This window comes from Sphaerodactylus townsendi, linkage group LG15 (genome assembly GCF_021028975.2).
Source record: "Sphaerodactylus townsendi isolate TG3544 linkage group LG15, MPM_Stown_v2.3, whole genome shotgun sequence".
NCBI classification, from domain to species: domain Eukaryota; kingdom Metazoa; phylum Chordata; class Lepidosauria; order Squamata; family Sphaerodactylidae; genus Sphaerodactylus; species Sphaerodactylus townsendi.
The window spans coordinates 21092930-21120438 of record NC_059439.1 but is presented as its reverse complement, the minus strand read 5'-3'; the positions used below and the strand labels follow the sequence as shown (position 1 = coordinate 21120438).

Genomic DNA, 27509 nt, shown 5'->3' with positions numbered 1-27509 from the left:
CCCACCCCCCCCCCCCCCCACCCCCCCCCCCCCCCACCCCCCCCCCCCCCCACCCCCCCCCCCCCCCACCCCCCCCCCCCCCCACCCCCCCCCCCCCCCACCCCCCCCCCCCCCCACCCCCCCCCCCCCCCACCCCCCCCCCCCCCCACCCCCCCCCCCCCCCACCCCCCCCCCCCCCCACCCCCCCCCCCCCCCACCCCCCCCCCCCCCCACCCCCCCCCCCCCCCACCCCCCCCCCCCCCCACCCCCCCCCCCCCCCACCCCCCCCCCCCCCCACCCCCCCCCCCCCCCACCCCCCCCCCCCCCCACCCCCCCCCCCCCCCACCCCCCCCCCCCCCCACCCCCCCCCCCCCCCACCCCCCCCCCCCCCCACCCCCCCCCCCCCCCACCCCCCCCCCCCCCCACCCCCCCCCCCCCCCACCCCCCCCCCCCCCCACCCCCCCCCCCCCCCACCCCCCCCCCCCCCCACCCCCCCCCCCCCCCACCCCCCCCCCCCCCCACCCCCCCCCCCCCCCACCCCCCCCCCCCCCCACCCCCCCCCCCCCCCACCCCCCCCCCCCCCCACCCCCCCCCCCCCCCACCCCCCCCCCCCCCCACCCCCCCCCCCCCCCACCCCCCCCCCCCCCCACCCCCCCCCCCCCCCACCCCCCCCCCCCCCCACCCCCCCCCCCCCCCACCCCCCCCCCCCCCCACCCCCCCCCCCCCCCACCCCCCCCCCCCCCCACCCCCCCCCCCCCCCACCCCCCCCCCCCCCCACCCCCCCCCCCCCCCACCCCCCCCCCCCCCCACCCCCCCCCCCCCCCACCCCCCCCCCCCCCCACCCCCCCCCCCCCCCACCCCCCCCCCCCCCCACCCCCCCCCCCCCCCACCCCCCCCCCCCCCCACCCCCCCCCCCCCCCACCCCCCCCCCCCCCCACCCCCCCCCCCCCCCACCCCCCCCCCCCCCCACCCCCCCCCCCCCCCACCCCCCCCCCCCCCCACCCCCCCCCCCCCCCACCCCCCCCCCCCCCCACCCCCCCCCCCCCCCACCCCCCCCCCCCCCCACCCCCCCCCCCCCCCACCCCCCCCCCCCCCCACCCCCCCCCCCCCCCACCCCCCCCCCCCCCCACCCCCCCCCCCCCCCACCCCCCCCCCCCCCCACCCCCCCCCCCCCCCACCCCCCCCCCCCCCCACCCCCCCCCCCCCCCACCCCCCCCCCCCCCCACCCCCCCCCCCCCCCACCCCCCCCCCCCCCCACCCCCCCCCCCCCCCACCCCCCCCCCCCCCCACCCCCCCCCCCCCCCACCCCCCCCCCCCCCCACCCCCCCCCCCCCCCACCCCCCCCCCCCCCCACCCCCCCCCCCCCCCACCCCCCCCCCCCCCCACCCCCCCCCCCCCCCACCCCCCCCCCCCCCCACCCCCCCCCCCCCCCACCCCCCCCCCCCCCCACCCCCCCCCCCCCCCACCCCCCCCCCCCCCCACCCCCCCCCCCCCCCACCCCCCCCCCCCCCCACCCCCCCCCCCCCCCACCCCCCCCCCCCCCCACCCCCCCCCCCCCCCACCCCCCCCCCCCCCCACCCCCCCCCCCCCCCACCCCCCCCCCCCCCCACCCCCCCCCCCCCCCACCCCCCCCCCCCCCCACCCCCCCCCCCCCCCACCCCCCCCCCCCCCCACCCCCCCCCCCCCCCACCCCCCCCCCCCCCCACCCCCCCCCCCCCCCACCCCCCCCCCCCCCCACCCCCCCCCCCCCCCACCCCCCCCCCCCCCCACCCCCCCCCCCCCCCACCCCCCCCCCCCCCCACCCCCCCCCCCCCCCACCCCCCCCCCCCCCCACCCCCCCCCCCCCCCACCCCCCCCCCCCCCCACCCCCCCCCCCCCCCACCCCCCCCCCCCCCCACCCCCCCCCCCCCCCACCCCCCCCCCCCCCCACCCCCCCCCCCCCCCACCCCCCCCCCCCCCCACCCCCCCCCCCCCCCACCCCCCCCCCCCCCCACCCCCCCCCCCCCCCACCCCCCCCCCCCCCCACCCCCCCCCCCCCCCACCCCCCCCCCCCCCCACCCCCCCCCCCCCCCACCCCCCCCCCCCCCCACCCCCCCCCCCCCCCACCCCCCCCCCCCCCCACCCCCCCCCCCCCCCACCCCCCCCCCCCCCCACCCCCCCCCCCCCCCACCCCCCCCCCCCCCCACCCCCCCCCCCCCCCACCCCCCCCCCCCCCCACCCCCCCCCCCCCCCACCCCCCCCCCCCCCCACCCCCCCCCCCCCCCACCCCCCCCCCCCCCCACCCCCCCCCCCCCCCACCCCCCCCCCCCCCCACCCCCCCCCCCCCCCACCCCCCCCCCCCCCCACCCCCCCCCCCCCCCACCCCCCCCCCCCCCCACCCCCCCCCCCCCCCACCCCCCCCCCCCCCCACCCCCCCCCCCCCCCACCCCCCCCCCCCCCCACCCCCCCCCCCCCCCACCCCCCCCCCCCCCCACCCCCCCCCCCCCCCACCCCCCCCCCCCCCCACCCCCCCCCCCCCCCACCCCCCCCCCCCCCCACCCCCCCCCCCCCCCACCCCCCCCCCCCCCCACCCCCCCCCCCCCCCACCCCCCCCCCCCCCCACCCCCCCCCCCCCCCACCCCCCCCCCCCCCCACCCCCCCCCCCCCCCACCCCCCCCCCCCCCCACCCCCCCCCCCCCCCACCCCCCCCCCCCCCCACCCCCCCCCCCCCCCACCCCCCCCCCCCCCCACCCCCCCCCCCCCCCACCCCCCCCCCCCCCCACCCCCCCCCCCCCCCACCCCCCCCCCCCCCCACCCCCCCCCCCCCCCACCCCCCCCCCCCCCCACCCCCCCCCCCCCCCACCCCCCCCCCCCCCCACCCCCCCCCCCCCCCACCCCCCCCCCCCCCCACCCCCCCCCCCCCCCACCCCCCCCCCCCCCCACCCCCCCCCCCCCCCACCCCCCCCCCCCCCCACCCCCCCCCCCCCCCACCCCCCCCCCCCCCCACCCCCCCCCCCCCCCACCCCCCCCCCCCCCCACCCCCCCCCCCCCCCACCCCCCCCCCCCCCCACCCCCCCCCCCCCCCACCCCCCCCCCCCCCCACCCCCCCCCCCCCCCACCCCCCCCCCCCCCCACCCCCCCCCCCCCCCACCCCCCCCCCCCCCCACCCCCCCCCCCCCCCACCCCCCCCCCCCCCCACCCCCCCCCCCCCCCACCCCCCCCCCCCCCCACCCCCCCCCCCCCCCACCCCCCCCCCCCCCCACCCCCCCCCCCCCCCACCCCCCCCCCCCCCCACCCCCCCCCCCCCCCACCCCCCCCCCCCCCCACCCCCCCCCCCCCCCACCCCCCCCCCCCCCCACCCCCCCCCCCCCCCACCCCCCCCCCCCCCCACCCCCCCCCCCCCCCACCCCCCCCCCCCCCCACCCCCCCCCCCCCCCACCCCCCCCCCCCCCCACCCCCCCCCCCCCCCACCCCCCCCCCCCCCCACCCCCCCCCCCCCCCACCCCCCCCCCCCCCCACCCCCCCCCCCCCCCACCCCCCCCCCCCCCCACCCCCCCCCCCCCCCACCCCCCCCCCCCCCCACCCCCCCCCCCCCCCACCCCCCCCCCCCCCCACCCCCCCCCCCCCCCACCCCCCCCCCCCCCCACCCCCCCCCCCCCCCACCCCCCCCCCCCCCCACCCCCCCCCCCCCCCACCCCCCCCCCCCCCCACCCCCCCCCCCCCCCACCCCCCCCCCCCCCCACCCCCCCCCCCCCCCACCCCCCCCCCCCCCCACCCCCCCCCCCCCCCACCCCCCCCCCCCCCCACCCCCCCCCCCCCCCACCCCCCCCCCCCCCCACCCCCCCCCCCCCCCACCCCCCCCCCCCCCCACCCCCCCCCCCCCCCACCCCCCCCCCCCCCCACCCCCCCCCCCCCCCACCCCCCCCCCCCCCCACCCCCCCCCCCCCCCACCCCCCCCCCCCCCCACCCCCCCCCCCCCCCACCCCCCCCCCCCCCCACCCCCCCCCCCCCCCACCCCCCCCCCCCCCCACCCCCCCCCCCCCCCACCCCCCCCCCCCCCCACCCCCCCCCCCCCCCACCCCCCCCCCCCCCCACCCCCCCCCCCCCCCACCCCCCCCCCCCCCCACCCCCCCCCCCCCCCACCCCCCCCCCCCCCCACCCCCCCCCCCCCCCACCCCCCCCCCCCCCCACCCCCCCCCCCCCCCACCCCCCCCCCCCCCCACCCCCCCCCCCCCCCACCCCCCCCCCCCCCCACCCCCCCCCCCCCCCACCCCCCCCCCCCCCCACCCCCCCCCCCCCCCACCCCCCCCCCCCCCCACCCCCCCCCCCCCCCACCCCCCCCCCCCCCCACCCCCCCCCCCCCCCACCCCCCCCCCCCCCCACCCCCCCCCCCCCCCACCCCCCCCCCCCCCCACCCCCCCCCCCCCCCACCCCCCCCCCCCCCCACCCCCCCCCCCCCCCACCCCCCCCCCCCCCCACCCCCCCCCCCCCCCACCCCCCCCCCCCCCCACCCCCCCCCCCCCCCACCCCCCCCCCCCCCCACCCCCCCCCCCCCCCACCCCCCCCCCCCCCCACCCCCCCCCCCCCCCACCCCCCCCCCCCCCCACCCCCCCCCCCCCCCACCCCCCCCCCCCCCCACCCCCCCCCCCCCCCACCCCCCCCCCCCCCCACCCCCCCCCCCCCCCACCCCCCCCCCCCCCCACCCCCCCCCCCCCCCACCCCCCCCCCCCCCCACCCCCCCCCCCCCCCACCCCCCCCCCCCCCCACCCCCCCCCCCCCCCACCCCCCCCCCCCCCCACCCCCCCCCCCCCCCACCCCCCCCCCCCCCCACCCCCCCCCCCCCCCACCCCCCCCCCCCCCCACCCCCCCCCCCCCCCACCCCCCCCCCCCCCCACCCCCCCCCCCCCCCACCCCCCCCCCCCCCCACCCCCCCCCCCCCCCACCCCCCCCCCCCCCCACCCCCCCCCCCCCCCACCCCCCCCCCCCCCCACCCCCCCCCCCCCCCACCCCCCCCCCCCCCCACCCCCCCCCCCCCCCACCCCCCCCCCCCCCCACCCCCCCCCCCCCCCACCCCCCCCCCCCCCCACCCCCCCCCCCCCCCACCCCCCCCCCCCCCCACCCCCCCCCCCCCCCACCCCCCCCCCCCCCCACCCCCCCCCCCCCCCACCCCCCCCCCCCCCCACCCCCCCCCCCCCCCACCCCCCCCCCCCCCCACCCCCCCCCCCCCCCACCCCCCCCCCCCCCCACCCCCCCCCCCCCCCACCCCCCCCCCCCCCCACCCCCCCCCCCCCCCACCCCCCCCCCCCCCCACCCCCCCCCCCCCCCACCCCCCCCCCCCCCCACCCCCCCCCCCCCCCACCCCCCCCCCCCCCCACCCCCCCCCCCCCCCACCCCCCCCCCCCCCCACCCCCCCCCCCCCCCACCCCCCCCCCCCCCCACCCCCCCCCCCCCCCACCCCCCCCCCCCCCCACCCCCCCCCCCCCCCACCCCCCCCCCCCCCCACCCCCCCCCCCCCCCACCCCCCCCCCCCCCCACCCCCCCCCCCCCCCACCCCCCCCCCCCCCCACCCCCCCCCCCCCCCACCCCCCCCCCCCCCCACCCCCCCCCCCCCCCACCCCCCCCCCCCCCCACCCCCCCCCCCCCCCACCCCCCCCCCCCCCCACCCCCCCCCCCCCCCACCCCCCCCCCCCCCCACCCCCCCCCCCCCCCACCCCCCCCCCCCCCCACCCCCCCCCCCCCCCACCCCCCCCCCCCCCCACCCCCCCCCCCCCCCACCCCCCCCCCCCCCCACCCCCCCCCCCCCCCACCCCCCCCCCCCCCCACCCCCCCCCCCCCCCACCCCCCCCCCCCCCCACCCCCCCCCCCCCCCACCCCCCCCCCCCCCCACCCCCCCCCCCCCCCACCCCCCCCCCCCCCCACCCCCCCCCCCCCCCACCCCCCCCCCCCCCCACCCCCCCCCCCCCCCACCCCCCCCCCCCCCCACCCCCCCCCCCCCCCACCCCCCCCCCCCCCCACCCCCCCCCCCCCCCACCCCCCCCCCCCCCCACCCCCCCCCCCCCCCACCCCCCCCCCCCCCCACCCCCCCCCCCCCCCACCCCCCCCCCCCCCCACCCCCCCCCCCCCCCACCCCCCCCCCCCCCCACCCCCCCCCCCCCCCACCCCCCCCCCCCCCCACCCCCCCCCCCCCCCACCCCCCCCCCCCCCCACCCCCCCCCCCCCCCACCCCCCCCCCCCCCCACCCCCCCCCCCCCCCACCCCCCCCCCCCCCCACCCCCCCCCCCCCCCACCCCCCCCCCCCCCCACCCCCCCCCCCCCCCACCCCCCCCCCCCCCCACCCCCCCCCCCCCCCACCCCCCCCCCCCCCCACCCCCCCCCCCCCCCACCCCCCCCCCCCCCCACCCCCCCCCCCCCCCACCCCCCCCCCCCCCCACCCCCCCCCCCCCCCACCCCCCCCCCCCCCCACCCCCCCCCCCCCCCACCCCCCCCCCCCCCCACCCCCCCCCCCCCCCACCCCCCCCCCCCCCCACCCCCCCCCCCCCCCACCCCCCCCCCCCCCCACCCCCCCCCCCCCCCACCCCCCCCCCCCCCCACCCCCCCCCCCCCCCACCCCCCCCCCCCCCCACCCCCCCCCCCCCCCACCCCCCCCCCCCCCCACCCCCCCCCCCCCCCACCCCCCCCCCCCCCCACCCCCCCCCCCCCCCACCCCCCCCCCCCCCCACCCCCCCCCCCCCCCACCCCCCCCCCCCCCCACCCCCCCCCCCCCCCACCCCCCCCCCCCCCCACCCCCCCCCCCCCCCACCCCCCCCCCCCCCCACCCCCCCCCCCCCCCACCCCCCCCCCCCCCCACCCCCCCCCCCCCCCACCCCCCCCCCCCCCCACCCCCCCCCCCCCCCACCCCCCCCCCCCCCCACCCCCCCCCCCCCCCACCCCCCCCCCCCCCCACCCCCCCCCCCCCCCACCCCCCCCCCCCCCCACCCCCCCCCCCCCCCACCCCCCCCCCCCCCCACCCCCCCCCCCCCCCACCCCCCCCCCCCCCCACCCCCCCCCCCCCCCACCCCCCCCCCCCCCCACCCCCCCCCCCCCCCACCCCCCCCCCCCCCCACCCCCCCCCCCCCCCACCCCCCCCCCCCCCCACCCCCCCCCCCCCCCACCCCCCCCCCCCCCCACCCCCCCCCCCCCCCACCCCCCCCCCCCCCCACCCCCCCCCCCCCCCACCCCCCCCCCCCCCCACCCCCCCCCCCCCCCACCCCCCCCCCCCCCCACCCCCCCCCCCCCCCACCCCCCCCCCCCCCCACCCCCCCCCCCCCCCACCCCCCCCCCCCCCCACCCCCCCCCCCCCCCACCCCCCCCCCCCCCCACCCCCCCCCCCCCCCACCCCCCCCCCCCCCCACCCCCCCCCCCCCCCACCCCCCCCCCCCCCCACCCCCCCCCCCCCCCACCCCCCCCCCCCCCCACCCCCCCCCCCCCCCACCCCCCCCCCCCCCCACCCCCCCCCCCCCCCACCCCCCCCCCCCCCCACCCCCCCCCCCCCCCACCCCCCCCCCCCCCCACCCCCCCCCCCCCCCACCCCCCCCCCCCCCCACCCCCCCCCCCCCCCACCCCCCCCCCCCCCCACCCCCCCCCCCCCCCACCCCCCCCCCCCCCCACCCCCCCCCCCCCCCACCCCCCCCCCCCCCCACCCCCCCCCCCCCCCACCCCCCCCCCCCCCCACCCCCCCCCCCCCCCACCCCCCCCCCCCCCCACCCCCCCCCCCCCCCACCCCCCCCCCCCCCCACCCCCCCCCCCCCCCACCCCCCCCCCCCCCCACCCCCCCCCCCCCCCACCCCCCAGCTCGCCAGGTTTAATGTTATGCCTTCTGCCTTGTTACATGGCAGATTTAATAAGCAAGAAAAGGCTAAAAGATTGTGCCCATGTAACGATGGCTCAGTTGAATCTCTGGCCCACCAATTACTTCACTGTCTCAGATTCAAGGAAATCAGATCCAAGTATGTGAATCTCACTCCTTTACATTTACCCGATCTCCCCGATTTAATTAGATTACACTACTTGTTGGATAACCCTGATCCTTCTCTCTGTATGATAGTGGCAGACTTTCTCCTGGAAATTACTAAATGCCAGTCGATTTCCTTCGTCCTAACATGTATATCCTGTATTGTATATGCTTTTTAATCTGTTTTTATTATTGTTGTACTGCTGTCTATGCCAATAAAGGCTTGCAACACATACTATTTTAAGGCAGAGACTTCCGCAATTGGGAGGAACCAAATATAGCACGTTGTACAACCTGCTTGTCCTCAACTATAGGAATCTCACTGGGGAGAGGGTGGGATGATTCGTTTCTGGAAAAGAGCACTGAACACTGAATTGTATCTTTGCAATATCTGATTATGTGCAGCTATATGAACTGCGGGGGGAGAGGGAGAGAAGACCCTACCTGTTTCTGTCCTTAAAACAACATTTCTTCCTTACAAAACATGGAAGGAAACACACATAGCATAGCCCTTTCCACCCCACAAGACTTACGTGCCAGCCAGTCTTGTTTGTCCTTTGCTGGCTGTGTTCATTACACCTAAACCAGAGGTGGGATCCAGCAGGTTCTCACCAGTTCCCGAGAGTTGGTTACTAATTATTTGTGTGTGACGAGAGGGGGTTACTAATTGGGTCTGCTTTTTCGTTAGAAATTCCATTAGCTCCAAAAATCATAAAGTCCTGTTGTTTCCTATGTGGCTGGTTAGCAAAGGTAGAAAACAGGATAATTCTCCTGTTGGGCTGTTTTAAAAACATGTATTAGAAATATGGTAAAGTTCCTTGTTTAAGGAAAGTATCCTTCTTTTGATTTCTAGAAACAAAATTAAGGATTTGAAAGTATTTGACAGGCAGTCAATTAGAGGAGAAATAGTTGTTTCTGTTGGCAGTAGACGATAGGACTTGCTATAATGAGTTTAAATGATGGACAGAAAGATACCAGCTGGAAATTAGGAACTTTTTTTTACAGTAAGAGTTTTTTACAGTAACAGAGAAATTATTAATGCCCCGCCCCCGGAATGCCCGGCCCCGCACCAGTCTTGCCCCACCCAGCCCCATTAGCGCTACGCCACTGTTTGAATCCCACCACCATGGGAACCTGTTACTAAAATTTTTGGATCCCACCACTGACCTAAACTATTTCTTTCAGCCTCTGTCTGAGCAGCACCAAAAAAAGGGGGCATTATCAGGGCACAGGAGGACAAAATGGTCTTTAACCTTTTCAATTCTTGTGGCCGCAATAATGTGATATCAGCCAGCAAATGGTTCTTTCTGTGGAGAAGCCGTGCTCTTATCTGACTTTTTCTAAGTATGTGTTGTTTTCATTCTTTCTACCCACCCCACTTTTCTTCAGGCCTCATTCAAACGTCACTCTGACTATAAGAGCCACGCGTTGGTGCACACGGAAGAGCGTCCCCATCGCTGCGACCTATGCGGGAAACATTTCAAGCGAGCGTCCAACCTAGCCGAGCATCGCCGCATCCACTCGGGCGAGCGGCCCCACCAGTGCATGGCCTGCACCAAACGTTTCAGGACGCCCTACGAGTTGCAGCGGCACATGCTCACGCACTGTTCCGAGCGGCCGTTCGCCTGCGCGGCCTGCGGGAAAGGTTTCGCGGCGGCGGGGGCCCTCCTCTTGCACCAGCGGCAGCACTGCGACGACAAGCCACACGTCTGCGGCGTGTGCGGCAAGCGTTTCGGTTACGGACACAGCCTGCGGGTCCACGAGCGGGTGCACACGGGCGACCGGCCCTTTTCGTGCGCCCTGTGCGGCAAGGCTTTCAAGCAGTCCAACGCCTTGGCCTCGCACGAGCGCGTGCACACCGGGGAGCGGCCCTTCGCCTGTCCGACTTGCGGCAAAGCGTTCAAGCAGTCGTCCTATTTGGCTATCCACGCGCGCTCGCACACCGGCGAGCGCCCCTACTCCTGCAGAGTCTGCGGCAAGGCCTTTGCGCGGCCCTCGCTCCTCTTGCAGCACCAGCGGGTCCACAGTACTGAGCGGCCCCACCGGTGCCAGCACTGTGGGAAGCTTTTCAAAGACCTGGCCTACCTGGCAGTGCATGAGAAGGTACACACAGGGGAGACCCCTTACAAGTGTCCGGTCTGTCAGAAGGGCTTTGCACATCCCTCAAACCTGTTGCAGCACCAGCGGATACATCGGGACGGATAGCATGAGTGACCAGGGCGCCAATCCCTTGATATTAACAGAGCTGTGATTTTCACCTGCTCCAGTGAGTGTGCTGTGATGGGTGAAAAGTGCCACTTGCATGCTCTTTGCACACCCACCAGTGCTTGGTCGCCCTTCGTTGCGTGTGCATTGCATAACAAGTGCACCAAAGTGTGTCCACCTCTTTTGTTTAATTCCCACACTAGCCTGTGCTCTGTAATAAACAGTTGCTTGAAGGGACACGAGCGACAGAGCTCTGTACATTTTGCACATCTTGTTCACTACAGAACTTATTACACAGAACTTATTTTTCAGGATTTGTTGTTCTATTTTTTTTTTAACCCGTTCCAAGTTTCTAGCCCTTATGGTTGCAGGGACCGTGAAAACGACGCCCAGTGAAATGTCATAAATATGGAGTTGAATAACAGCAGGAGCTTCAGCATTCTGCGTAACTTTGTCCTTGCTAAATAAGCAAATGTATGCAAATTGGCTTAGTTGCATTTGCTCATTTTTCTTTAGTTTAACTGCCATTGTTTCAACATTGTCCTCTTGTATTTTACTGCTGCTGTTGTCAAACCTGGAAGAAAAGCAGTTTGAGGGTCCTTTTTGTAGGGGTATGGCAAGAGATCTATAGCGCCCATCTGGAACAGAATTATACCCTTTGAAGTCCATTGTTGCCACTCCGCTGAGAAGGAGTGGTGATGGCCACAGGAGGTGGTGATGGCCACCAACCTGGATAGCTTTAAAAAGGGCTTGGACGGATTTATGGAGGAGAAGTCGATCTATGGCTACCAATCTTGATCCTCCTTGATCTGAGATTGCAAATGCCTTAGCAGGTGCTCAGGAGCAGCAGCAGCAGCAGCAGAAGGCCATTGCTTTCACCTCCTGCAGGTGAGCTCCCAAAGGCACCTCCTGCAGGTGCCACTGCGAGTAGCAGAGTGCTGGACTAGATGGACTCTGGTCTGATCCAGCAGGCTAGTTCTTATGTTCTTATGTTCTTATAAGGGTATGACTCTGCTTAGCATGGCTCAATGCTCTTTCCCAGGGCACTGCAATGCTTCCTCTCGGGTATGTCCAGAGTGCAGAAATCCATGCTCAGAGTGTTCCTTTTATCTACGCACAGAAATGCACATATCCAAAAAAAGGACATTATCAAGGTGCTGGAGGACAAAATGGTCTTTAACCTTTCAATTTCTGCCATGTTCTGCCCTGAACAATGAGAGCCTTTGTAGCTTGCAGAAAATGGTAGCAATTCACAGGTCCCTATTCTCCCCCACCCCCACCACACCATTTGCAGTGTCATTACCCTGTTTCCCCGAATATAAGACATCTCCTGAAAATAAGAGGTAGTAGAGGTTTTGCTGAAGTGCGAAATATAAGGCATCCCCCGAAAGTAAGACGTAACAAAGTTTTTGTTTGGAAGCATGCCTGACAAACAGAACATAGAAAAATAAGACATCCCCTGAAAATAAGACATAGCGCATCTTTGGGAGCAAAAATTAATATAAGACACTGTTTGATTTTTGGGGAAACACGGTAAAATACAGGAGAGCATTTGCAGCAGACCAACAAATAAATATGAAGATAGGTCATTGACAGGTGTCAGCATCATGGCGGTCAGATTACACAAAAATCTGCTTTCATTGTCGTTTTGGATCTCATGATTCCTAGGAGCCTTTCATTACATATAAAGTTTCAAGGATCTCTATCAGTTTTAAGGGACTTGTTCTCCCTGAGGATCGATGGTTTTATGCTCCCAATTCCACCAGCAGGAGAACATCCATTCACCTGTCCCACGCAGGTGATACAAAAGGAGTTCATAACAATCATACGAGACATCTGAAATGTGTTATATAGGCTAACAGCAGTTCACACACATTGTCTTAGCACCTTTGCAAAAGATCTACGAGATAGTCGGGGTGGGTGGGTTGTCAGGTTGAAAGAATGGGGGTTTATCTCCAGCCATTGTCAGGACCAGCCTTGGTCCCACCTCAGCTTGAGTGGAGAAGTCCTCAAGGACTGGAGACACCCTTTGTGACAGGCTGACAGCCTTCCCTGACTATACCTGAGGTTCCCTGCTCACCATAGCCTCCAGAGGAAGACCCTTTGCCTTCTCTACCACAGCAATTTCCGACCCAAGAGCTGGTGGAACCAGCAGACCAAGAGCTTCCTGAGTGGACCTATCCATTTCCACCACCTTCAAAGAGCAACGAAGGCAAAGAACCAAAGTAAAAAACCTGGATCAGGTAAAAACTCCCCACTTGCCTGGCAGCTCGAGGCATCTATTACTCTAGGACGAGAGCGGCACTCTCTAAATCTTTGCAGGCTACAACTCTGGCCGCAGGTAGGGGTGGGGTTACTCACTTCTTTTATAAGCTTCCAGTTGGAGATCTAGCTTTTGCTCTGTCTGCTACTCTTCACCATAGTTCCTGTGAATTCCACACTGCTCCCAGTAGCAAACACTGGCTACCTAATTCCAATTTCAACCCACCCTATTCTCCCTGCCAGAGACCTGTGTCCCCTTTCCCCAGTTGGCCTGGTGGAGAATGGGACATCCATTCTCAAGACTGCCCGAGCTCAGTAGTAAAATATGCTAAGTGTTCTGTGGCATTCTAGCTTGTCGGAGATAGTAAGGGTAGTGTAGAGACAAGCCACTGCCAACCTGTGGCCTTTGATTTGCTGTTCTGGTTAATAAGGTATACTTCAGGGACGTGTCCCTGGGCCTTTCTCCACTTACCTTAAGCCCCGCGCTACTTGAGGAGAGTAGCGCGGGGTCCCCCGGCACTCCCCACGAGAGGGGCGGCGACAGCGCAGCCGCCCCGACGCTGCCGCTGTCGCGCCCCCTCGGCGTGCGGCATCCCTGGCGCTCTTGCAAAGAGCTCCTTTTGATGACCCCACACAGAGCGCGGGGTCGTGGGGACGCTGGGGCGCGCGGCATCGGAGGGATAGGGGAGAGTGGGGAAAGGCCCCCTATAATTGGTAGGGCTGTTCCTCTAGAGAGCAGCAGTGAGTAAAATCCCTGATGGTCCTCAAATGAGGGGCGGAACATCTTCAACACATCTTCAACAGAATTAAGATTAGAATTGATGCCCATCCTCCATCTGAATGGTGGAACGTACCATGGCTACCGGAAAGCATGTGCTAAGTAAAAGGGGAGGGATCATCAAATATTTGATGAGAAAAAGGTTCCAATGGGGTTGCATTTCTGGAGGACGAGAATCCTTGTTGCCCTTGGAAAGTGGCAACAAATACTGTTGCACAGAGGACTTCCACCTTAACTGTGTGTTTTTAAGGTGTGTGTCCTGTTCTTCTGCACGGGTTAACCTCTGACGATAAAATTGTTGCAGTTCTTGAAAGGCCTGAGAAGGGGGAGAAAATCTAACAAACGCTCATTGTTGTTGTTATTATTAATAACAACAATTTAATTTGGAATGTGTTCAGGGACAGGACCCGTTCCAATCTGGACTGTTCCGGCTTCACCCTCAACGCACTTTTAGAAGGGTGACTTCCTAGAAAGTTCTTCCATCGCCTTCATTAGCTGTATAGAAATCACAGGAGTGGCTTTTTTTTACCAAGTGAAAATTTGCCCGCTGATAGTGGAAAGTGTGTTAGTAGAGTGCCCCGGAGGCATAAAATACAATCACTGATCCAAGTACTAGAACTACCCAGTTTCCTATCATTGTTCTAATAATACTTATTCGTTAGCCTACAGTTTTCAAGGGGTCGGGACAGAGAGGGGTGCTAGGTTCCTCCCCTTCCTTCTGGCTTTCCCCACCAGCCTGCATGAAAAGACGCCAACCTTATGTGAGTTATTTGCTGAGCATTGACAGTGTGCAGGGACACACACACACACCTGTCCAGAAAAGCAGAGGCTGTAGAGCACTGGGAAAACTGAGACATCCGTGCCTTAATCTGTATGGAAATAAAGCGGGAAGTCCTAACTGGGGCAACGGGTAGAAGGAATAGCAGTGACGGCTTCCTCTAAATTTGAAGAGCTCTGCAGCACCGTCAAAAAATCCATCTAGTTCAGCATCGTGTTTCCCACAGTGGCACGTGGAGCATTTCTGGGAAATGGGCCCAGAAAGCTTACAGCCCTCCATTGTTTGCTTTCTAGCCGTTGATATTCCAAAGCATTCTGCCTCTAATTACAGCAGTTTTATTGAGCTGGCATGACTTAAAACTCCCCTCTTAAAGGCATAGGCCGGTGGCTTTTAACTTTTCATCCACCAGCCCGCCGAATACCCAACACTGCCATCATACCTTGACCCTGAGCCACAAGTAAACAAGTTAGGGCATAAAAACATCACAGACCAGGCATCTTTGATGAACAAGCAGAGGACCCAATTGTTTTTGTTGTTCTTCCCTTTTTAAGTGACAGTGCAACAGAAGTGTTCTGGTGCGTTACCAACTTAAGCAGTTGCTCTACATCATAAGAATTTGCGATCAGTGTATGTGTGTAACTTTTAAAAAAAAATAAGCTACGTGGTTGCTGCTTAGAATGCCAGTGTTTTGCACAGTGGGCAGGTCTAGCTGAGAACACATGGAATTCTTCAATTCCTATCCCCTCCTCTTTGGGTGGAACTAATAACAAAAACACTTAATGCCCTAGGACTGAGTATCTTGGGATAATGATTTTGTAATTATTAATTCTGCGTTGCATGATTTAAAGCTTCCACAATTGAATTTTTATTGTTGTTTTAAAATATCCGTGAATGGAACAATTCCACTTTGTTTATGGAGCCATCACCAAATTAAAGAAACCTTGAATTGATTGTATGACTTTTAGTGATGATACTTTTAACTGTCATATCATAAAAACTATCTAATTCCTAACTTGGCCACATCTGTGGATACTTAAATTTGGAGACTGGGGCTATGAGCAGACCCCAGGTTTGCAGGAAAATCTGAAATCCTTCTCCAAATGGGGGGTTAACTATTCAACAATTATAGAAGCAGTACCTGTAGCTTTAAGAAATGAATGTCCTCTGTGGCCTTTGCTAGGCAACCATGAACACCAGTATGATATAGTGGTTAGAGTTTCAGGCTAGGACAGGGGTCTGCAACCTCCGGCTCTCCAGATGTTCATGGACTACAAATCCCATCAGCCCCTGCCAGCTGGCAGGGGCTGATGGGGATTGTAGTCCATGAACATCTGGAGAGCCAGAGGTTGCAGACCCCTGGGCTAGGATATGTGAGACCCAGGCTTGAACATCTTCACAGAAAGAGAGAATGTGTGACTTTTGAAGCCCTGGCAATGCCAGCCTGCCAACAAATTACATTTTGCGTTGTTCGTGGAGAGACCATAGCAGCAGGACAGTGCACAGTTAAAGCAAGAAAATATCATGTTACAAAAAAACCATAAACCAAGAGCTTTAGTAAAGGAAACTCTATGTGGTGGCGTGGTTTGTACATTTTTACATTGCAGGCAGGGGTTACGTGGGTGGCGGGAACAAAAACACAAGCTTTGGCCATCGAGGGAAAGGCAAAACAACATGCGCACACCGCAAACCTTGTCCTTAAGTGAGAGTCGCAACATCTGATTCACATTATTTCCACCCACACACTTTTTTTAAAAAAAAAAGAAAAGCTCGGCTGAGGGACGGCTCAGCGGACTTTGTGTTGGGCCTTCTGTTAATTATTTGCTTTCAGGCTCCTGCTCTTAGTACAGCTTTTGGGAAGATGGAGAGACCCTCAGTTTCTAGCCTTCAGGAAAGGCAAGGGAAATACTGAACTTCAGGTCTGTGAGTGGAGTAAAGGCTCCATCTCTCCTCTTATGTGTACAAGCACATCTTCCTTCCTATCCAGGTGACCGTATCGCTACATCCTTTGGCTTCTGCTGCACACATCCCAGGAAGAGAAATTTTTTCGCACAGGTGAGTGTGCAGCTTTGGTGTGTGTGTATGAATGGTGTCATGCTTACGTGTTCCCATCAAGTGGGATTCTGAGGTTCACTCATCCTGCCCAAAAATTTTAGTAACAGGTTCCCATGGTGGTGGGATTCAAACTGTGGCGTAGCACCAATGGGGCTGGATGGGCAATGACGGAGGCGTGGCCGGGCATTCCTGGGCGGGGACATCTTCCTGGGCTGGCTGGGTGGCAAGGACGCAGCCATGCCATACTTCGGGTCTCTTTACGGGAAACTAATGCAGCACGCAGGCGCTATGGCTGCCACGCACTGCTGCACCCTCCTGCCAGGACTGCTTCAAGTTCTGGCGCGACTACTGCCGGGAGAGGAGGGGCGTAACTAAGGCAAAAATCACGTGGCAAAATCACCAATTAGTAACCCCCTCTCGGCACACACAAATAATTAGTAACCTACTCTCGGGAACCTGTGAGAACCTGCTGGATCCCACCTCTGATCCTGCCCCACAGTGCATAAAAGCAGAGTGAACCAGGGCTGGCAAACATGAAACCCTACTCAAGGAGGACCTATCTGGCAGACCCCACTTTAGAACCATGTAAGCCTTGGTTCATGCTCTCCACAGCACTATTAGGCATGACCTGGTTGGAACTGGACCTCCCTTGCAATAGTTTGCCGTGCTCCGTCCTGAATGCCTGAAAGAACCCAGTATATTTCCCTTCAGGACTGTTTCTTATAAGCGTGTTTTTCATCATGTTAATCGCTCTTCGAAATAATAGTTGAGCTTCAGGGTAACTGGGCTTCTTTACAGGGTTAGCTGAATCCAGAGGCAGCACCGGATGAAGACCCGGGATGAAGGCAACCTAGCACTTAGCAGAATCAAGTCTCTTAGCTGCTCAGACTATTGAGCAATCTGATCCCAAAAGTTTTTATGCCATCAGGGAGTGGCCCCTGCTTTGACCCAGCTGGTTGGCACAAAGACGTCCCTGGGTGATCTCCTTCCAGTTTTATCGTTCAACTAAGAACCAGAATCAGATGTGAGCAGATTCAAACATCACAAAACCCCATGTCTTTTGATCAGAGACCGGAGCCGGGAATTCCATGCTCAGCACTAAGTGCCCAGTCATGAAGGGACTCAAATTGGTTCATAACTGTGGCACAAGAAGAGATGGAGCTTCAGACTCTTAAGGCCCCCTTCCGCACATTCAGAATAATGCACATTCAATCCACTTTCACAATTGTTTGAAAGTGGATCTTGCTAATTCCACACAGTAAAATCCAGCTTGAAAATGGATTGAAAGTGCATTATTCTGCATGTGCAGAAGGGGTCTTAGCCATACCCCTTTCCTGACAGTTTGGAGCAAACAGAGCTTCCTGGAGTGTTTCGGGTAACGAAATCAGCACAGAGGGAGACTCAATCTCCCTCTTTCTGCATACCTAAGGTGACCTTTGTAAACCGGGACGGGCAGGTAGGCTGGCGGGTTGCCGCGCGTACAGACACAAGATAAAGACGCAAGCCAAGGGAGCGTATCAGCTCTTCTGGGGTGCTCCCGCTTCCGCCTGTCACAGGGTGGGAAACCTGAGCAACTCCTAGTTGCAGTGTTCTCCATGGTTCTGTAATGGGAGGCTGTCGCACTGCTCTATGCTCCCAGAAGGCAAAAAAAAGGGCAGCCTTCCAAAAATCAGGACACTTGAAAAAACCCACGGGACGCTGGACAAATTGTTTTAAGGTGGGACTGTCCCGCCAAAAGCAGGACGTCTGGTCAGCCTATGCATACCTCATTCTTGATCTGAACTGGGTCTACCCGCACCTGGGAATTAAGTCCCCAGCATGAAAACACTCGGTCCCATCTGTTGATTGTACACAGGGTGGGATACTTTGGCTTTGTAACCTCTGCATTCTCTGTTAGGTGACCAATTTAAGACTGTTATGCCCTGATCTGGATAACCATAGGCAAGCCTGATCAGAAGCTAAGCAGGGTTGGGCCTGGCCTAGTATTTGGATGGACGATCTCCTAATGATACGGGGTCATGATGCAGAGGCAGCCAATGGCAAACCACCTCTGCGCCTCTCTTGCCTTGAAACCCCTACGGGGTCATCATGCTGTGATTTGTTGGCATAAAAATGCCTTTGTGATGATTTCAACTGTAGCTTTGCCTCTGTGTTAGCCACCTGCTTTGTTTTACAGGAGATGACTGTCCAGTACATCCAATACAAGGGGATAAAGTTCCCCCCTGGGTATAACTCCGTGCACAGTCTTTGCTTCGCCGAGAACAAATTTGAAGTGAGGGATGACGATATCTTCAACGTCACTTATCCTAAGTCTGGTATGATTTAAAGGGGGACTGGGATGAAAAATCCTTAAAGGGATGGGCAGTTCCCAAAGAATTAAAATGTCACGCATTCTGCCTTGGATCCTTTCTTAATATCTTGAACATTGTGGCACAAACGTGTCAGACCTGACCTACTACACAATATTGGAAGACTGTTCTGTTGCTTTAGAGAGGTTTTCAGCATGCTCACTCCCTCCTGATTTTCTTAGCAGTCAATCCACAGGCATTGGAATTGTTCTGGGAATGGCATGTCTGCCTTGCCTCTGGATTTTCATAGTTGTGGAAAACTTTGTTTTCTTCTGCACGCGCCTCCAATAATGACGATTTTCAAGTGCTGTTGTCATCAGTGGCATCACAGTGTCACCCTTTTAAAAAAGAGCCTAAAATATCAATATATTCCTAGAGAGTTGTAACAATCGGCCAGCTGGTTCCCAGGTTTCATTTTTAAAAAGTCTCCAGACTTATCCCTTGTGGAGATGCAAGGAAATAGCATAGGAGGTAGGTAGGTAAAATGATGGATGGATGGATGGATGGATGGATGGATGGATGGATGGATGGATGGATGGATGGATGGAGACGGGACGGATTTGATTGGATGGGATTTGGATTTGGACGGACGGATGGATTTGACGGACGGACGGATTTGGACGGATTTGGACGGATGGACGGATGGATTTGACGGACGGATGGATTTGACGGATTTGGACGGATCGGATCGGACGGACGGACGGACGGATCGATCGGACTTGACGGACGGATCGGACTGATGGACGGATTTGGACGGATCGGACGGATGGATTTGGATTTGGATTTGGATTTGGATTTGGATTTGGATTGATGGATTTGGATGGATGGATGGATGGATGGATGGATGGATGGATGGATGGATGGATGGATGGTAGGTAGGCAGGTAGGCAGGCAGGTAGGCAGGTAGGCAGGCAGGTAGGCAGGTAGGCAGGCAGGCAGGCAGGCAGGCAGGCAGGCAGGCAGGCAGGCAGGCAGGCAGGCAGGCAGGCAGGCAGGCAGGCAGGGAGGCAGGCAGGCAGGCAGGCAGGCAGGCAGGGAGGCAGGCAGGCAGGCAGGCAGGTAGATAGATAGATAGATAGATAGATAGATAGATAGATAGATAGATAGATAGATAGATAGATAGATAGATAGATAGATAGATAGATAGATAGATAGATAGATAGATAGATAGATAGATAGATAGATAGATAGATAGATAGATAGATAGATAGATAGATATTCAGGGAGGGGAAGAGAGTGGTTTGACTACCACAGGCCAATCATGGAGAAGTAGGCTGGAGATGGGAACATTACACATGAAGAAAGGCCTGGCTTTCAAAAAGACAGGATAAAAGTAGTCTCAAAAGACTCAGAAAAAAACCAAGGGGAAAGAGCAAAAAAAATAAATAAATACCCCAAGCCAAATAAACCACAAAATCACAGCTAAAGTCACAGAAATGCATGTGGAAATCAGGGGGAAAGCGTGTATATGGCCAGACCAATGAAAAAACTCTATGTTAAAGATCCCTCTGTTAAAAATCCCTCACCCTCTAGTTGATGCAATTTCTAGACAACTAATTTGAAATTTTAAAAAGCCGTGGGGAACCTTTCTTACCTAGGTTCCCTTAATACCAATTTAATTGGAAAAATGTACTTTACTATGCATCTTTCTAATGTGATTTTTTTTTCTTCAGCATCCCCAACTATGGATGCTAGTTTTCATGGTGCAAAATGAAGATGTGAAAAACTAATTTCTTTATAGCAGATGGATACTTAACACTGTTGTCATATAAAAATTAATCAGGCAAATTTAACAACTGTGGCGTGTGTGTGTTTTAAGTATCCTTCAAACTCCCAAATTTCAATAATGGATTTGGAAATTCTCCCAAAAACTCAAATCAAAGTGGAGACATTGTTTGGTTTTGAATGTTTGGTTAGTTTTCACTTTGAATTGAGCGTTTCCTCTCTCTTTCCCTCAAGGAACGGTGTGGATGACAGAGATCCTCAGCCTTATCCTCAGTGGGGGAGAACCAACCTGGAATCAGAGTGTTCTCAACTCTCTGCGAGCGCCTTGGTTCAGCACACAGCTGGGCCTGGAGACAGCACACAACTGCCCATCCCCACGCCTACTCACTTGCCATCTCCCCATTCAGATCTTTCCCAAAGCTTTCTTTACCTCCAAGGCCATGGTAGGTGTTGGCTGGGATAGAATGTTGACCACGCTGGGGTCTGAAGTCCTGATCTTATCATGATGACTTCTTGACCCAGACAGGAGGAACTTCAGCTCATGGGGTTGGATTCAGCCTGCTTTTTCACTCAATGTTGCCTGACACTTCCCTTAATACATTCCCTATCAAACGTAGCTGGTCTTCAGATCCCCAAAATAGCATTTCTGGGTCATCAACAGTGACTCTTCCTCCTTTTTTCACCCGCAGAAAAACTGGATGGATCCAATCACCTATTTTTAATGGTAAATATGCGAGCTTACAGTTCTATCGTATACATTTTTATCCAGGGGGAAGTTTCACATTGTTCAGTGAGGTTTACCTCCAGTTGAATTTGAATAGGATTGCAGACTTCATTTAATCATGGTAGCCGTAATACTCTTGTATTAATACTTGCATTAACCATGGCCAAACATGCATAGCTTCCTAGCTCTGAGAGAGGTCTAGGTTGAGTTTGAGGTGGAAGGTTAGCCTGCAGAGGACCTGACCTTAGATAGTTATGGATTACACTGTCAGTTTCTGCCAGCATGGCCAATTGGCCATGCTGGTAGGGGCTGATGGGAATTGTAGTCCATAACATCTGGAGTCCCAAAGGTTCGCCACCACTCTGTCCCTTTAATGCCAGTTTGATTTGGAAGTCATTAACAGGAGGCGTTGTTTCACTTCATACTTTGAAAAGCTTCTACTGCTGATTCCCACTAATTACATCTCTGTTAAGGGCAGATATTTTTCCCTGCCTGCCTGGCAATCTTATTTGGCCCCCTAAAAGCAACAAGTTGGATCCAACCTGTTTTTCCACTAATGAAAAAGTAAGGAAGCATCTTATTCCCCCATTCAGAAAGGCCAGGCTGAGAATCACGGGGCCTGCAAAAGGCATGAGATCTGGGCTGTCTTACAGGAGAGAATTATGGGAGACTGAGTGAAGAAGGTGGCTGAATCCAACCCAGTATTCCTCTTTTGATAACATTTCCTGAGAGTTGAACTCTAGGGTCCTTCCACAGCTGGTGTACACTTCACGGGACCCCCGAGACGTTGTGGTTTCCTACTACTACTTTACAAAGATGTGTCGCACCTATGAGGATCCCAAATCCTTCGGTGACTTTCTGGAGAGCTTCCTGAGTGGAGATGGTGAGTTGGAGGAGAATTTCTACCTCAGTCAGAAATCTAATTTGTTGGCCCAGTTCATTGCCATGAGATTCAATGATGGATCTATTAGCCTGAGGTCAAACTTGCCTGTGAAGCTGATGTGACTGGAACGCTGGATGTGTAAAGCAATCATACACTTGAGGGACATGATCTAGATTGGAAACTTAGTGCTGGACAGAAAGAGTATTTAATTTTTCCCCTTGGAAAAGTTATTCTCCAAATAATAAAAAAAACTCCACCATCTCCTCTGGGCATTAAGCCTAGAAGAGGAAAAAAGGCAAATGGGAAGGAATTTCTGAAGTGGGAAATTTCTCAGAGCGCGGGGAAGTTAACCCCTTCTTCCTCACTGGTCACAGTTGCCCACATTAAAAGCCCCCCTATAGGTGCTTTTTTTCAGCTAAATTGTATCAACTATTCTTATTAGTGTTGTCTCATATAGCTGAGACCAATGAAAAGACGGAGGGGTTTATCAAGAGTTTTCAGAAGTTGAAGGGGGGGAAATGGAACTCTACTCAGAGGTGCTGAAATTATCACATGCCCGCACCAAACAATGGAGATAAATCCTCCTTCCAACTCTTGTTTGTGAACTGCTGAAACCTAGACGCTGGATTAAAGGGATCTTTGGACCAATCCAATAAGGCCATTCAAAGGCCAAAGTTAGGACACCTTGTCTTGGTTTTGTACTTCAAAGCAACTTTGTGATGCTCCTAATTTGACTAGCAAAACTGCATCGAAGTGCCTGCTTTTCTCCCTCCACAATGGAACTTGCAGTAGCTTCAGTGACAGCCCCTCCCCGTCCATCAGGGCCAGCGAGGGAGAGAGGGAGGGCGGCCAGAGTTCCACCACCGAAGACGACGACCCTTCAGCAGCAGCAGCAGCAGCAGCCCCCGCCAACCCTGCAGAAGGTCCCCCTCTTCCTCCCCGCCCGCTTCGCTCATGGGCCCCCCTGGACGCTTCCGCCTTTACGGCCCCGCCGGCCAATCAAGCGGCAGGAGGAGGAGGAAGGGCGGCGGCCCAATCGGCGCGCTCTCTCGGGACTCGTCACCCCGGAGGCGACGGGGAGGGAGGGGCTCCCGTCATTGGCTTCAAACGCGCCCCTCCCCCCTTGGCCTGGCTCCCCCGGGATCCCTGTCCCTCCCCTGGACCACGCCATGCTGACCGCCGCCTTCGCACGAGACCGCACGTGGATGTCATGGGGTGATTCCGCTATCTTCCCAAGCCTCTTTGAGCTTGGCAGCCCCTTTGGACAATGTAGCCGAGAGCCTAGGGCGCCACCTTCGCACGAGGCCCCACGTCGAGGTTGTGGCGTGTCCTAGCCTCTTTGGGCAGGGGAGCCGCTGAGGATGCTGCTGCCCTCCATTGGCCAAAGGTGTGAATTACAACCGCAACCCCCCCCCCCACCACCACCACCACCACCACGACGACGCAGCATTTCTCAGGTTATAGTTGCTATAGTGTGGCGTGTCGGGGCCACTTTGGGCAGGGGAGCCTCTGCCTCCTCCCCGTCCTGCCGCTTGATTGGCCGGCGGGGTGCCGATATGTCATTTTGGTGCAGCTATGTCTAAAAATGCACCCCCTGCAGGCACCAATGACCTGGTGCAAAATAAAAAAATTTTGGGTCGTGGTGTGGTGGCCGCCCATGGGCGGGGGGGGGGGGGGGGCATCCAACTCAGGTTTTGCCCAGGGCTCCAGTTTGCCTCCGTACGCCCCTGATGAGTATATTTGGATGGGGATAAAGGCATGAGAGGAAACAGCTAAAGGCCCCCCTCCCACCTGCTGTATCCAAATTTAGCACTTGCATCCACCCAGCTGAGGTATCTGCTCTAAAGTAGAAATTTAAAAAAACCAGGGTCTCCAATGAGAGTTGCATTTCTCCGCTCAACCCATGCTGAGTTCTGTGTCTCCATATTTCTATCTGAAGCACATGTATTTCAGGCAGGTAAGTGACTGTAGGTGATGATCAACTGGCTGATCAGCACCCAGGACAACTGTCTTCTCTGTCCAACTGTGCTCCCCACCCAGTAATGTGCACAAGAGTCCTGTCTCTCCGAGCTATGGAGAAGGGAGAATTTTTGCCCAATGCAACTTCTCCCATCCCAGTGCTGCAGGGACAGGATCAGGTGCACCTGGCAGAATAAGACCTTGTAGATATCCTTGCAAGCAACCCCTTCAAGGCTGGCACCTGCTTTGGCTAAGATATACCAAACTGGTGACTTATAACCCAGTCTATATTCCATTCTGCAGTGCCTCATGGATCCTGGTTTGACCACATCAAAGGCTGGATGGAGCTGAAAGGAAGAAGCAACATTTTCTTCATCAGCTATGAGGAGCTGAAGCAGGTGATCACGGTGGCAGGTGCCCCTTTCCCTCTCTTTCTCCAACTGATGTAAAGGGATATCCATCCAGAGGTGGGATCCAGCAGGTTCTCACAGGTTCCCGAGAGTAGGTTACTAATTATCTGTGTGTGCCGAGAGGGGGTTACTAATTGGTGATTTTGCCACATGATTTTTGCCTTAGTTATGCCCCTCCTCTCAGCAGTAGCGCGCAGAACTTGAAGCAGTCTAGCAGGAGGTGCACCGGCGTGCGTGGCAGCCTACGCCTGCATGCATTCGTTTCCCGCCCAAGGACCGGCGCAGCGGCTGCGTCCTTGCCACAGCCCTGCCCCGGAATGCCCCGCCCCCGGAATGCCCAGCCACGCCCCCATCGTGCCCCGCCCAGCCCCATTGGCGCTACGCCAAAGTTTGAATCCCACCCCCATGGGAACCTGTTACTAAAATTTTTGGATCCCACCACTGTATCCATTCCATTGGAAAGGGCAGAACACATCATGCAGATCTGGATTTCAGTCCAAAGATCTTACACTGAAAGGACTGGAAGATTATGGAAAGAATTTAGAAACAGAGATTCCCAACAATGATAATTAGAAGCAGGTCTATGGGTGCTTTGCAGCATCACATACAATCTCACTTTGCAGAATTTCAGTGTCCAGTGCTCAGTTCACCATTATTACAAGAAACACGTATTTAACTTAGAAACAACAAACCACTCACGTTTCTAGGGGCTGCGACGGTAGACTTCGAAACACATGGGGCTCAGAATCCTGCAGTCTAAAAGTGTATAATCTGTCTTTGCATCTTGTCAGAACCTGCGGGGAAGTGTGGAACAGCTCTGCCGTTTCCTAGGAAAGGAGTTGGACGATGAGGCCGTCACCTCCGTGGTGGAGAATGCCTCCTTTGAAGCCATGCGGAGGAATAAGATGTGCAACTCTACTATGCTGCCCAAGGAGCTCATGGACCAGGAGAAAGGAACCTTTCTCAGAAAGGGTGAGGAGCAAAGGTGTTAGGATTTCCTTTAGGTAGGTTTCCTGCAGCTAAGAACTGTAGGGGAGTGAGCAAGGAAGGACGTTGTAACCTGGGTGTGGTAGACCGACCACTGACCGAAAGGGGAGCAAGACCAGCATCTTTGTACTTTGATACAAGAGTATTTATGCCAAAATGTATTTTTACTTTAGCAAATAGGAGCGGGAAAGAGAGAGAGAGAAAGAGAAAAAGCAGGGCTCGGTAGGCACTAGGCCCCGAGCAGAGCTTTGTACAACAAAGAAGGTCCGACATGCTTTGTTCTGTGGCAGAGGAATATGCAATCTACTAATATGTTTTGGTGGAACAGAGCATAGTAAGTTCAGCTCTTGAGAAGCTAACAAAAGGGGGGATTTAACATACATAGAACCAGCGATGGGATTCAAATAATTTAAGAACCAGTTCCGGTGGTGGGATTCAAATAATTTAACAACTGGTTGTTTACAAGCGCCATTTTAACAACCAGTTCTGTCGAAGTGGTGCGAACCTGCTGAATCCCACCACTGCATAGAACCCAAGAACTTCTGGGCCCCAAGATGTCTCTAGGTTTGGTAAACTGAATTTCTGCTTCTTCATTTTGCAGGAGTCTGTGGGGACTGGAAGAATAATTTCACTGTGGCCCAATCTGAATATTTTAAAAGGGTTTACAAGGAGAAGATGGAGGGACTGAAAGGAATCTTTCCTTGGGAACAAACTGGACCTATGAAGCACCCTTAACTTCTGGATTGAGATGTTCTGGGGCTAAAACCTTCCTTGACATTATATCTTTCCTCAAAATCCTAAATCTGTAGGGGGTTTATTGTGATCACTCAGGGAAAAGTACTCTGCAAATACTTAGAGGCAGTGTATCTTAATATTACCTGGTAAAGTTCATGGTGATGAGGCAAGTTCATATCTTTTTAAAATGTTAAGGCATGGAGTGAGCAGCATGTGAAAAGATAAGCACAGCACAACTACAAAAATGTAATAAATGATGCCTCTCAGAGGGATGTAAACAACACAAGGGGGAAAAGATCTTACACAAATGAAACATTGGCCCTTTCTGCACATTACAAATAAAACATCTTGCAGACATTCTAAAAAGAAATGTTTTGGATTGTTTTTTGTCCGCATAGCATTGCTAGAGAAAGTGGTTCTTTTTCCTATCTCCCTCCCTCCCCCAGCACTAGCTCTTATTCATGCCTGCTATTTTCTCCCAGCTGTGATTATCCATCCTGCTTGCCATTTGCTGAAGGTTTGTGATGGTGGTTTCCTCTGCTTGCAGCTCATCCCCCTGCAATTTCACTCTATAAGATGCATGAAATGCATGAATAAAGTTAGTTTGGACCGGTGATCCCATGCACGTGTCATTGTTCCTTTTTTTTCTTGTTGTTTTCAGTGAGACATCTTTGAAGCTATGACAACTCAAACTATGTACATATTGCAGATTCTCAAGTTGTGTCATCATAGCTTTGAAGACATCTCTCTCAAACCAAAACACAAAGCGGGGTAATGGTTAAGAGCAGCAGACTTTAATCTGGAGATTCCCCAGTCCTCCCCATGAAGAGAGCAGTATCAAGGCTTTAAAAAAGAGTAGTAATGAGATAATTTTGTTCTGGAGGGATGGCATGCAAGGGAGGGGAGGGGCCTCAGCATCTGGACCTGGCCCACCCACCCAAGCAGAGAGAGGGGGAGGGGAGGGGTGGCATGCAAGGGAGGGCAGAGGAGGGGGCCCTGCATCTGGACCTGGCCCACCGACCCTAGTGGGGGGAGGGGAGGGGAGGGGGGGGAGGGGTGGCATGCAAGGGAGGGAAGGGAGTGAGGGGTGGCATGCAAGGGAGGGGGAGGGGAGGGAGGGGTGGCATGCAAGGGATGGGAGAGAAGGGGCCTCGGCATCTGGCCATGGCCCACCCACCCTAGTGGAGGGAGGGGGAGGGGAGGGAGGGATGGCATGCAAGGGAGGGGAGAGAAGGGGGCCCGGCATCTGGCCATGGCCCACCCACCCTTGTGGAGGGAGGGGGAGGGGAGGGAGGGGTGGCATGCAAGGGAGAGAAGGGGATTCCCCAGTCCTCCCCATGAAGCCTGTTGGATGACCTTGGACCTCAGAGCCCTTTCAAACCCATCTACCTCGCAAGATGCCCTGTGCAAGTGTGGTGGTGATGGTGGTGGTGGGTAAGGCGATTGTAAGCCTCTTTGAGACTCCTTACAGTGGAGAAAAAGCGGGGCATTAAAACTGTCTCTTCTTCAGACGAACGAATGAGCAGAAGAAAGCTGATTTTTATGTTTTCATCTGAGCTAACTAGCTGGATTTCCCACCTGCAAAGATCTTGGGGGTGGAGGGGCAGGGGAGAGAGCTTATTTGTTCTCTTGGCTGAGTACCTGGAACCTGTTCAAGTAGTAAATTTTGACGTTTACCCACTCGACAGCTTTTGTGGCATAAAAATCTCCATCTT

The 27509-nt window shown here is 60.8% G+C and overlaps 2 protein-coding genes across 2 annotated transcripts; both read left to right on the top strand.

Moving 5' to 3' along the window:
* Positions 1–9332: 9332 nt before the first annotated feature.
* On the top strand, positions 9333–10925 carry LOC125444934 (zinc finger protein 239-like). Its single transcript, XM_048517707.1, has one exon. The coding sequence runs from the start codon at positions 9494–9496 to the stop codon at positions 10151–10153; it is 660 nt and encodes a 219-aa protein (XP_048373664.1). The 5' UTR covers positions 9333–9493; the 3' UTR covers positions 10154–10925.
* Positions 10926–15811: 4886 nt separating this feature from the next.
* Positions 15812–26164, top strand: SULT2A1 (sulfotransferase family 2A member 1). The gene is made up of 7 exons (XM_048517705.1): positions 15812–16023; positions 18200–18338; positions 20331–20539; positions 21577–21703; positions 23966–24060; positions 24864–25044; positions 25661–26164. The coding sequence occupies exons 2-7, from the start codon at positions 18203–18205 to the stop codon at positions 25792–25794; spliced, it is 882 nt and encodes a 293-aa protein (XP_048373662.1). The 5' UTR covers positions 15812–16023; positions 18200–18202; the 3' UTR covers positions 25795–26164.
* The last annotated feature ends 1345 nt before the right edge of the window (positions 26165–27509 follow it).

Excerpts from the sequence above, each read along its gene's own strand:
- LOC125444934 (XM_048517707.1), top strand. The coding sequence starts at position 9,494 with ATGGCCTGCACCAAACGTTTCAGGACGCCCTACGAGTTGCAGCGGCAC.
- SULT2A1 (XM_048517705.1), top strand. The coding sequence starts at position 18,203 with ATGACTGTCCAGTACATCCAATACAAGGGGATAAAGTTCCCCCCTGGG. Across the intron at positions 18,339-20,330 it reads CGTCACTTATCCTAAGTCTG|GAACGGTGTGGATGACAGAG; the intron begins GTATGATTTAAA and ends CTTTCCCTCAAG. Across the intron at positions 20,540-21,576 it reads TCTTTACCTCCAAGGCCATG|CTGGTGTACACTTCACGGGA; the intron begins GTAGGTGTTGGC and ends GTCCTTCCACAG.